Raw genomic sequence first — 12,561 nt, forward strand, 5'->3', positions numbered from 1 at the left:
TAATTGTACTTTATGTATATAAAACACAAAATATGTATTAAAAAAAAAATTAAAAAAATAAAAGTTAATAACGAAAGGGAAATAATTCCATTTTTAAACGAAAAAGCCAGTTTACCTAACTTACTGTATTAATGCTATTTTTTTAAGCAAGAAAAAAAGGTAAATATCCAGATACGCTACTACAGAACACTGACCATTCTAATTTGTTTTTTTATAGGTAATTGAGGTCGCTGACAACGAATCTGATAGTCAAACTTGGGGCAAATTTACCGTTTGCATGGTATTTACCCCTGAACCCACGAACTTCTTTCCACCATTTTGCAGCTTCCGTTTATGCTACGCGTATGCACGCTGTAGCATAAACGACAGCTTCACCAAGCAAACTACGTTGGGGGGAGGGGATTTTTTTTTTCCAGGACATAGAATTTTCTAATTTTCAAAAATACATTATAGCGCTTTTGGACGGAAAATTAAAAATTAGCTGAAAAAGAAATAAAATAAGAAAAGGAAAGCACACCAAGTTGGAGTAGGGGGGGGGGGTAATTTATCTGTTTTTTTTTTTGTTTTTTTTTACCTGGAACATCGAATTTTCAAATTTTCCGCAAGTAACGCACCGACATTTACCAATTAGAACACCGTTTAACATTTTCCGAAGATTTTACTTTTGTACATTGGGGATGCGTTCGGGGGGGGGGGGATGTGATGTTGGGGCGCGCGTGCTCCCAACATCACCCCCCTAACAAATTAGAGTGGTCGGTGTTCTGTAGTAGCATATCTGGATATTTACCAAAAAAAAATATTTAGGTTTGGCTATAAATTCCTAAACTCATTTCACCCTAAATAATTTAGGTGACTGAAATAGGAATCTATTTGGATCTTTAATTTCCTGAACAGTATGCTAGAATTCATTTTTCTTCGAGTTATATCGAATACATTAATACGGACTTTAGGGGCTTTTTTCGTAATGTTACTGTAAAAATTATTTTTTATTGTTACAAATCACGATGCTTTAAAAAAAGCAAAAATAAATTCTTGCGTTTTTTATTTACTACTGAAAACCATAACTTTAGTAAAGGTATTTTTTGTTTAAACAAAATAAAACATTTTCACTAAGAGTTAAGTAAAAAATAATTAGTTCATTATATTCTGCGATCATTATTTGAAAAATACTGCAATTTTCATTAAAATTCATTAATTTCCTGATTTTTGGTGATTTTTTAAGTAAAGGGAGGAGTCAAAATGTGTATACACTTGGAGCGTCGGCATTCATTTTGCGACCACGTGTGGTTAATTTAAATTAAAGTTCAGTCACATGATTACATTATCAATAATCATGTAATTAAACCCATTGAAAATTTACCGATATTGTAACACATTCTGTTTACATTAAGCCTGTGGTGCTTTTTTAGTGATGCAATGTTGTCAACTGAGATTTAAAAAAAAACCCGCAAGATCAGGAGAAAGAAATGTCCAGAAAATCGCTAGATTTTTAACTTATCGTCTGAAATTTTCAAAAATCGCTAATTCCCCCCCCCCCCAAAAAAAAACTCCATAATGTTCCGTATTTACTCACTATGGGTTTGTATTACTGTACACATAGATTCGAAAAAGTTGTCAAAAAACAAATATATAACAAATAAATGTAATCAAAGGCAAGATAAGTTACTTTTCTACCTAACTGGATATATTTTTCGTGTTTTTATTCAATGTAACATGTTTATTCAGCTCGAAAACCATACAGTGTTTACCGATGTATTGGAACATTCAAGATGGAGTCTGATTCTCTCTTTAACACGGTAAGTTTGGGAAAAGATGTTATAAATAAAAAAACGGATAAAATACTGTTAAAAACTCGCTCAATACATGTTACTGTGACATAGGTTGACATATATTCGGCGGGTTTTTAATAGTATTTTGTATAGTTTTTTTATTTATAACACCTTTTTCCAAACTCACGGTGTTAAAGAGGGTGTGAGACGCCATCTTGAATTTTCAAATACATCGGTAAACACTGTATGGTTTTCGAACTGAATAAATATGTTACATTGAATAAAAACACGAAAAATATATCCAGTTTGGCAGAAAAGTAACTTATCTTGCCTTTGATAACGTTTATATGTTATATATTTGTTTTTTGACAACTTTTTCGAATCTATGTGTACAGTAATACAAACCCCTTCGGAGGTTGGAATGCCCCCCCCCCCACCTAAAATGTACTTGGAAAAATCGATTTTATAGTGAGATTTAAGAATGGTTAGTCGAAAAAAGGTGAAAAACAAAACAAATAATCAATAAATAATTGTTACCAAAGGCAATAAATGCTACTTTTTTTTACTTACATGAATGAGTAAAGTATTTTCAAGCGCTTTTCTTTATTTTTTAATAATCTAATGCGGGTGTGTGGGTGCCAAATATCTCCAGATTTTCTAGAATTCCCCGCTAGATTGCATACATACATACATACATACATACATACATACATACATACATACATACATACATACATACACACATTTAAACAGACATGTGAGATTCATATTATAGATTATAGTGTGGAACAATTTTCATGAAAAACAAAACAAAACTACACCGACTTTCGCCGAATGTGTTGTACATAAAATCTCATTAAACAAAAGTCTTTTGCTCTAGACAAAATATGAAGCCACTTGATCCAAGGAGAAAAAAATTAAAGTAAAAAAAAAAAAAAAAAAAAAAAAAAAACTAATCAAAGATATGTGTTATATGTATTGATTCCTATCCAGGAAATAGCAGTTTTTCTCCCTTTGTCAGAAACATCGCTACTGGAATGTGAAGACTAAAGAACAAAAAAAGAGGGGGGGGCGGAACTAAAGATGCAGGACTGTCGGAAGTAAACCTAATGTTCATTTTCTTTTTGGTTCCTATTTTGTAGAAGCACTCTAATTTTCGGTAAAAAAAATGAAACAAATGGGCATACGTACTTCTGCCGGGAATTGGTTCTCCATCCTCTTCTTCCTCTTCTTCATCATCATCGTCATCATCATCGAATGCTTTTTTTGTTGGTAGGTTCTGAATAAAAAGTAAAAAATGAAATATCTGTGAGACAACGGACAGTTCACGCAAGATAATGAACCAATGTAGACACGCGTAATATATTTGAGAACATCTGTCTTTATTTACAGGAAGAAATATTATGGCACAGGATAAAACGATACAATTGTCGCCATAGAAAAAAAACATGATTCCATTTCCGTTTGATAAAAATCGCTTTTTTTTTTTAAATTTTGTAGACCATCTACTAGTTGGCCAGTTGTGTACAATAGCGATAGGAGCTTTCTATCATGTCTAAAAATGACACAATGTTCAACGAGCGAGATTGGAGATGCGCCACTATACAACTGATGCTCACTACCGATCAAAGTTATGACAATAGCACCCTCAAATGAATCACTGGATTGCCATGAATAACAGGGACAAGCCCAGGGTGATGAAAACAGTTTCCGGTCACGGTTATAGTCATTTGTGTGTTTTCAATGAGGGTCACATCATGCCACCTCACATCTTCAACGTCAACACCAAAGTGTACCTAGATGTGTTGAAGAGTGTGGTGATCCTCTGGTGCAATCACGTGTCAGGTGGCAGACCCTGGGTGTGGCAGAAGAACTCGGCACCGGCCCACAAGTCCACAGAGACCCTGGCATGGCTTCAGAGGTAGTGCTACGACTTTGAACCATTCTCTCACACTATCCTTTCTCCTCCTTCGACCTGAACCCTCTGGACTACTTCGTTTGATCATACGTTGAGAACATCACCAACATGACCTCCCCACCACCAAAGCCAGTTTGAATGCCGCCATGCGCCGAGTATTCCCCGAGTATTCCCCGAGCTCCCATCAGCGCTTGGGAAAAAGTCATGCTCCCAGTTCCGGACTTGTAATGAGGCGGTCATTGAGGCTAAAGGCGACTACATTGAATAGGTAGAGATGTAAGTGACATCATGGCTGTAACGAGAAGTCACGCGTGGCAGGAGAATGAGGAAACAAATGTTGCTACAAAAAAAAAACAATAAAAAAAACAGGAGTCAAGTTATTACTTATCCTGTGTTCTTTGCGACGTACTCCACATACGACATGTTGGGTCTACGTGTGTAAACGAGTATAACGTTGTATGTTAAGATTTTTTTTATCTAGAAAGCCGTTCTTAACGTGGGGAAAGGGTGGATTTTATGTTGAAAAAATACGTTAAAAGTAATTTTCGGTATAAAAATATATTTTTTTGTTTAATGAAATAAACGCTTTCATTTAAACTAATCTGCTAACAGCTTATTGGATAATCGCTTCGGCATCTCCCGGATGCTTACGTAGTCTGTCGATGATTGAATTAGCAGATGGCAAACAAAACGTAGATTCCCTGAGCAAAACTTCTTTCTTAGAAGTGCACGACTGTGCAACTCTTCCGTTTGCTTGTTTCCCACCTGACTACAACTTGGATGTCTTCAAGTCCAACATAAACAAATTCCTGATGAACCGGCGCCTTAAGTAGGACACTTTATCAAATTTCCAATACTAACGATTACTACGATACGATCCCATTGATTACTGTATAGGCAATAAACCCTTATCCCCGAGTAGCTTCCGGGCCTTGATAAGTGGTGACCTCCATGTAAAAAAAAAAAAATCTTTTGTTAAACTAACGATGACTTTTCGATTTCTTCTCTTACCTTGTTGGTTGCTTCCTCCGTGCTTTCGTCATCATCTTCTTCGTCAAGAGCTTCAACTTCTTCGGCCAGTTTCTCCGCTCGCTGTTGCTCGTCGGCAAGTTCCTTCAATAACATTTCTTTCTTTTCCTTCTTACTTATCTGCAAAGAACAAAAAAAAAAAAGAAAAAGAAAAAAGATTTGAAGACGTTCGAGAATTGCAACTTATAATCCATCTAGAGTTCAACGTCATCAGTAAGAGGAATTAATGGCGTACCCATTCTGTCAGCACACACACACACACACACACACACACACACACACACACACACACACACACACACACACACACACACACACACACACACGCACACGCACGCGCGCGCACGTGCACACACACACACGCACGCACGCGCACACACACACACACACGCACACGGACATATACACACACGCACACACATACACACACATACACACACACGCACGCACACATATACAGACACAGACATACACACACACACGCACACACACACATACACACACATACACTCACATACACACATACATACACACACAGACACATACACACATACACTCACATATATACAACACACACACACACACACACACACACACACACATACAAGCGCGCATACACACACACGTACATAGACGCGAACAAAAAGAAATAATAAAGAATCACTACAATTATATAAATGCAACTTTGTCTCTGTGTGTGTGGATGTGTGTGTGTGTGTGCGTGTGAGTTCGTTCCTTATAGACTCTGAAACGGCTAAACAGATTTTCTTTACAATTTACAGAACTTTAATTTATTAGTCTGAGAGTGATCTTAGAATACTCCCGATAATTACCGATAATCGAAACCGTTATTTTAATTTATCTATCATCGATAAAGCCATTTTTTCTATGTCGTTGCTTAGCAACAATAAGAGAACAACGGTCCGCGAAAATTCTACTGTGGGTTAGTTAATAGTTTTTTTTTTTTTTTTTTTTTCTTTGCATGGCGTGGTCTGTAGGTTCAACATCAGCACGTTAATTTCTTTTTTTTTTTTTTCATTAACTGCAAACAATTTTATAAGACTTGAAAATTTACATGTTTTTTATTGTTTTTTTTTATTGCATGATGTGGTCTGTACGTTCAAATTTCTTTATTTTTTCATTGACCGCAAAGAATTTTATAAGACTTGAAATTTTACATGTTTTTGTTTTTTGTTATTTTTTTATTTATTTATTTATTTTTTTTGCATGGTGTGGTCTGTAGGTTCAAACCCATACGTAAATTTCTTTATGTTTTTTTTTCGTTAACTGGAAAGAAGTTTATATAAAATAATTTTATAAAATAAACAGTAGGTTCTCTATAGTGCAGTGTAGAATAACATATATTTTGGACTAAGTTACTGCATGGAGACACGTGAAGCCTCCTACCGGGCGATTTCACGGATTTCGACGACAATAAAATATAGGAGTGTGAAATATTCGTTAATCATCATTCAATCCCGGGCAACGTTGGGTCTTCTGCTAGTATATATATATATATATATATATATATATATATATATATATAGCTTAGAGAGTTACGAGAATAGAGTAAATTCAATTCTATAAGAGGAGACTTATCGGGATAATATAAAGCTCAACAAGTTTCATTGGAGCTTATATAGGAAAGCGATAAGAATGGATAATGAAGTCACAAAAACTATATATCGGTAAATATAGAATGATTCATTTATTTAATAAAGGTATACACACATTTAGTTGGGGGATAGAAGGGACTCTTTATGCCAAGGCATTTCGAAGCCTAATGCTTCTCATCAGAAGAGTAGAGAAGATGCTAGGTAACATAATGGGGATGTGACGTCTACAGTGGGATTCATCAGGAACAAAATAAATCAATGAAAATATTGATGTTCCTATTTACAATGCCTCCCCACGAGGACAGAGTTAGACACCAGGGTCGTTTTTTTTAATGTGGAGAAAAGGAACAAAAATAAAAATTGTCTCAGTCGTGAAGGATTTCCTCTCCACTGACAGAGAACAAGAAATTGAAGTGCAGCATCTGAAGAACAGATACTACACTTTGAAGTATTTATTTGCTCCCCCATTGAGCAAATTAGGCACAAGGCCGTTTTTTAATGTGGAGAGAGAGGGAGGGGGGAGGGAAAAGGGGACCAGCTCCCGATGGGTGGGAAATGGGAGCTGGATAGTGACAATTGGTATGAAGGGTTGCCCCTACATTGACCAAGGTCTTATATGTGGGGTTGCCCCCACATATGGTCTTTGCATGCAGTATCTGCCGTAACAGATACTACACTTTGAGGTATTTATTTGCTCCCCCACTGAGCAAATTAGGTACAAGGCCGATTTTTAAAGTGAGGAGTGAAGGGGAAATTGGGACCAATTCCCCGGGGAGTAGGGGAGCTGGATAGTGACAATTGGAATGAAGGGTTGTCCCTACATTGACCAAGGTCTTATATGTGGGGTTGCCCCCATATATGGTCTTTGCTTGCAGTATCTGCCGGAAAAGATACTACAATTTGATCCTGGCTCGAAGGCCAACTGGAAAATATTGATGTTCTGGAGGGGAATTATATCGAATTCTAAGATAAAGAAGGAACGTATTATATAATGTGTAATATAAAAACGTGTATAGGGTTTCTATCATAGTTTTAAATAATGTAAGTAGTTTATGATTTAAGACTCAAGGATGGGTGGTAATCCTATTTTATCCGTATGTAAGATGTATGGAATCTATATAGTTTTTTTATCAATAGATGCAATTGAGATTACAACAGCAAATTTATATTTTCAAGCGAAATATAATTAGGTTTCCAAATACCTTGGTATAAAGAGTACCCTCTATCCTCCAACTAAATATTTGTATACCTTTATTAAAGAAATGAGCCCTTCTATATTCACCAATATATAGTCTTTGTGACTTCATTTTTCAATTTTATTGTTTCCTATATATATATATATATATATATATATATATATATATATATATATATATGTTTAGTAAGTTATAAAATGTATATGGCGATTAAGCTACACTGAATATTCCGCGTTTCATCCACTCTAGGACTCTTCAGGCTTATGCGCGAATTCTGTGGTTGTTTGTCGTTTTTATATGCGCACCTTCTATTGAGATTTTAGTTAGTCAATCAGCTTTCTAGTATCAATAGAAGATACACATATAAAAACGACAAACAACCACAGAATTCGCGCATAAGCCTGAAGAGTCCTAGAGTGGATGAAACGCGGAATATTCAGTGTAGCTTAATCGCCATATACATTTTATAACTTACTAACTAGCTCTACCTACGTTTTGAGCACTTTTGAAGTAAATACTTAAAGTTTACGCATAAATCTATACTTTCGTATAGAGCGTATTTATATTTTGTGTACAGAAAGTTGTTAGATAAGACAAACCATTGGTATCGTCGGTTTCAATCCTGATAATAAGACCGTTTAAGGTATCCTTAGCAAGCTCTCTTCAGCCAATATTCGTCTCTTATATATAATATATAATATATATATATATGATGTTTGCAACGTCTTATCAGACGAGTGCCACTCGTTCAGACACTTAAAGTCCATGAGCCCAAAAGTGACTTTCATCGCCACAGGACTATTTTAATAGACAAATGCCTAAGGGAGTATCTATACAAAGATGATGTTACAGAGTTTTAGCTTTGTACGACAGCTAAATCTCTCTCTCGGTTGAAAATGTTGAGATCCAGCAAAAAGCGCAAGATAGCCAGCAACAAGTTAAACTGCAGACCAGCTTAATGCGGGCACTGGTCTCCCGCTTTATATATATACATATCCAATTTCCCTTATTCTATGCAGCTAAAATGATTTAAAAAATTTAAAAACATTTAATTCAATTTTCTATGTTTATTACCTTTAGCAAATTAAGTCCAAATCTTTTATAATATTTGCTAATATTTTTCCTGGCGGTGACTGGCCAGAATTTTATTATTTAAGGGGGCGGCCCAATAAAAAGTTGTTTACATTAGAGTTGAAAGCAACCATATTGTAGTCAGCTGATAAGCAGGTCTGCGATATCGTGTTCAACAGACGGGCAAACTTTGCCGATAGAAGTTTCGTTTAGTTTTATGAAGATAGAGACGGAAGGGGAAACTATATTGGTAGTAGTTGTAGTAGGACGAGTTTTTCTTGTGGATGTTTTTTACAAAGGGTGGTGGGGGTGGTTGTTTCAGAATCATTTCAAGTATTATATAGAGGTAAAGTGTATCTGCGTATTGTTCCTATTTACTTGCCTCCCCAGGAGGGCAGAGTTAGACACAAATCGTTTTTATGTGAATAAATCCGGCTCCCCAAAAAGGGGCACACTGGATAGGAACAAAAATTAAAGTTGCCTCAGTCGCCATTGATTATTCCAGGAATGAAACTTTTCCCATAGAATTGTCGTTTAGTTTAAGGCATAGAAATAACTAGCTAGCTAGCTAGCTAGATAGATAGATAGGAAGATAGATAAATAGATAGTGAAAGACAAAGACAGAGACTCAGTGGTTGTAGGTCGACGAGTTTTGCTGCGAATACTATACCGTAAATAGCGAAAAGCTAAAAAAAAAAATAGAATAAAAAAAAAAGAAAAATGGTAGCGATTTACCTTGGATGCAAGTGCAGCACTCGCAAAGACGCAAACGAGAAGGAAGACGAGGACGTTCCTCATGGTTCCACCTGCAAGAAGAAAAGAAATCTCCATCAAATGAAGGAAAAACAGTTTTCAACTAAAAAAAAACAAACAAAAAAAAAACAAGCAAAACAACAACAAATTTACATCAAAACGTTTGTTAAGTATTTATGTTTTTTGTTGTTTTTTTTAAATTCAATTTTCACCTCAAACAAGGCACAGTGCCTATTCACACAGTGCCACTGAGGTAGGGGGCTACTATCGGGTACATAAGTTGCAGAGGTATCATGAAGGGAGATGATTAGCAAGATGTTTGTTCACATTACACTTGAACTTCTGCATATCAGTACAGTTAGAAAAGCAGAATCCAGGAAGGGAGTTCCAAAGTCTAGCAGTTCTGGGGAAGAAACTATTGGAGTAGAAGGTTTTCTTACACCTAGGGATCTCTACCGTGAAGGGGTGGGATTTGGCTGCTTATCGAGTTTGTCGGGGGTATTCACGTAGAGGGGGTACAAGTGCTTGTAGTTCATCAGAGCATTCGCCATTAAAGTAGTTGTAGAACAGACAGAGGGATGCAACATTTTGTCGATGAGACAGAGGCCGAAGCTTAAATAACAGTTCAAGACCTATCAGGTTGGCGACTCTCTTTTCAACCCTGTCCAGGAGTGAGAGACAAATAACAGATGCACCAGCCCAAATGTGACAACAGTACTCCATACATGGTCGAATAGTGGCCTTATAGAGGTATAGGATACTTTCAGGCGTAAGTAGCTTTCTAGCACGGTAGAGAGAGCCCACCTTCTTTGCAGCAGCCTTGGCGAGGCTCTCAATGTATCTATTCCAGTCCGTGTTCCCTGTAAACGTTAGGCCAAGGAGTTTTTGCAGGAAGTACTTTCGGGTAATGTGTTCTTGTCCATTGCTATTGGTGGTAGTGGTTTCTAGTAATTATTGCAGAAAACAAGCTTAGTCTTGGCAGCATTGAATGTGACCATCCATTTTTGTTCCTATTCCACTACAGATTGGAGGTCATCCTCTAGTGTTTCTGCCATTTCTTTATATATGTGTGTATTTGTTTTCCCTCGTGCCTGTTATAGGGAGTGGTGTGTTTGTAGCAGTTCTAGTTTCAGTGATTCAACTAACTATGAAACCCCTAACGTTTACAAGAATTTTAAGAATAACATTCTATTAACAATATCAGTTCGAATAATCCAAATAGTCCATACAATCAACTTTCATCTAACATATACCGAAACATAATACTTATCTCAAGTCCAACCTATGAATTACCCCCTCCCTTTCTTCAAAGGACCCCCTTAAGTGTAATGCTTTTTACACTCCTTAGCCATGGCTACGCTTCGATTCTTTGCTGAAAGGGTTCCCCGTAGTTAATGCTCTATTGATGGCGGCCACGTGTTCAGATAAGTTAATTTAAATATTCTAGATTTATGGACCATGTGGTCCCAAATTCGAGCGTATAGTAAGCATTAAATTGTTTTTGTACATGAATATAGAGTTAAAGTAAAATAAATTGAGAATATATAAAATAATTTCCAACGATAATGTTTAGCGATTCCGTGTATTGATTTTAACTCAAGAACCACCCAGCTTTGTTCGGTTGTAAAATACGCTTACGTATGATATTTGTATTCATGGAAATTTCGTATTTATTATCTAATATATAAAAGGCTCTATGTCTGTCTGTCTGTCTGTCTCCAAATTTTGAGACTCTATCTCCTCTGAAACTAAAAGTCGCAAAGCGGCGATAGGGGCCTTAAATGATAGGATTTTTTTTACATACCGTTCTTTTATGGGTCTGTAGCCGGTTAAAAACTTTTAAGGGGTTAAAAATAGGTAAAAATTGAAAAAATCGTTATACATTTTTTATATTCATCTTAGTTTATTTTTTAATTTTTTTAATTTTTAATCAGTTCATACGCGTGTCACGCTGATGTAGTGGTAACGTCACCAGCTTTGAATGCTACAGTTTTTCTTTCGGTTTCGATTCTAGCTGGTGGCATCTAAATCCTTATTTTTTTTTTTTTTACTTTCGAAATCACAACTCTATAATAATATATATAAAATCTGGACAAATTAAAATATCATATTTAAGCGTATTTTACGACCGGGCAAAGCCCCCCCCCACTAGTTATAGACTAAGTTATCTATTTATTATTATATTGTACCCAAGATATGGTCGTGATTTCAAAATTAAAAATTATTTACAAAAAAAAAAAAAAATAAAATAAAATAACTTGGGTACCATCAGCTAGAATCGAAACCAAAACCTTTAATGTTGCATCCTTAGTCATTACCGTTTGAGCTATGTGGTTTATTTTATGCTATAGTTTCTATCATTCTCTCTTCCTCTTTTTTTTACTCTTTCTTTCTATCGCTTCCTTTCTCTTATTCTGTCACTATTACTATTTGTCTCTCTCTTTTTCTCGTTTTCTCCCATAATCTTTCGCTGTCTCTTTCTCTCTCTCCCTCACTCTCTCTCTCTCTCTCTCTCTCTATACCCCCCTCTCTCTTTCTCTCTCTTCCATCTATTTTCCGCCCACTTTCATTTTTAAACGTTTTTCCCCTCCCCTCTCTCGCCCTGCGCACATGAACGCCAAACCATATGCGTGGATGTCAGATAGAGCGGAAGAAAGTTACATGGTTTTTACTAAGTTTGATGGTTAATAACTTACTTGCAAACATTAGCAAATTCTTTGCACAATCATGAAATTAGAAACATATGTTTTTATTGTTGTGTATTGTTTTTTTTTTTTCATTGGTTAACATTCAAATTGCAGTTTTGAATGCCCAAAAATGCCTTAAAGCATTTAATAAGAAGAAAAAATAAAAATAAACAAAATATTTCCCTTAATGACTTCTATCTAAAATTCCAGGCAAGAAATAACAATAAAAAAAATAGATTGAAATCAAACTGAAAGCACCAACAGTTTGAAACAATGGCTTCAAATAATAAGACGTAGAATTAAAAGGTGCATCAGTTCAATCTACGCGTTTAGTGATGATGATGATGATGTTATTTCAAACTTAAACGTTACAGACCGACGGCAATGATATTTCAAATGATGATGATGATGATGATGATTATTTTCCCTTTTCTTTTTTTTCTCCTTCTTCTTCTTTTGATGATGATGGTGATTCTTTTTTCTTTTTCTTCTTTTTCTTCTTTCTACTTCTTCATTTTCTGA

The 12,561-nt window shown here is 35.7% G+C and overlaps 1 protein-coding gene across 1 annotated transcript in view; it reads right to left on the bottom strand.

The window, feature by feature from the left end:
* The window catches only part of LOC145243574 (SPARC-like), a 48,031-nt gene that overhangs the window by 22,885 nt on the left and 12,585 nt on the right, over positions 1–12,561 (bottom strand). Inside the window, exons 2-4 of the mRNA XM_080106555.1 lie at positions 9,335–9,405; positions 4,699–4,836; positions 2,961–3,048 (exon numbers count right to left, since the gene is read on the bottom strand). Coding sequence (XP_079962681.1) covers positions 2,961–3,048; positions 4,699–4,836; positions 9,335–9,397 — 289 coding nt within the window. The 5' untranslated portion in view covers positions 9,398–9,405. The remainder of the gene's footprint in view (positions 1–2,960; positions 3,049–4,698; positions 4,837–9,334; positions 9,406–12,561) is intronic.

The sequence above is a fragment of the Euprymna scolopes genome, chromosome 22 (genome assembly GCF_053919585.1).
Source record: "Euprymna scolopes isolate OS-2025 chromosome 22, ASM5391958v1, whole genome shotgun sequence".
Classification (NCBI taxonomy): domain Eukaryota; kingdom Metazoa; phylum Mollusca; class Cephalopoda; order Sepiida; family Sepiolidae; genus Euprymna; species Euprymna scolopes.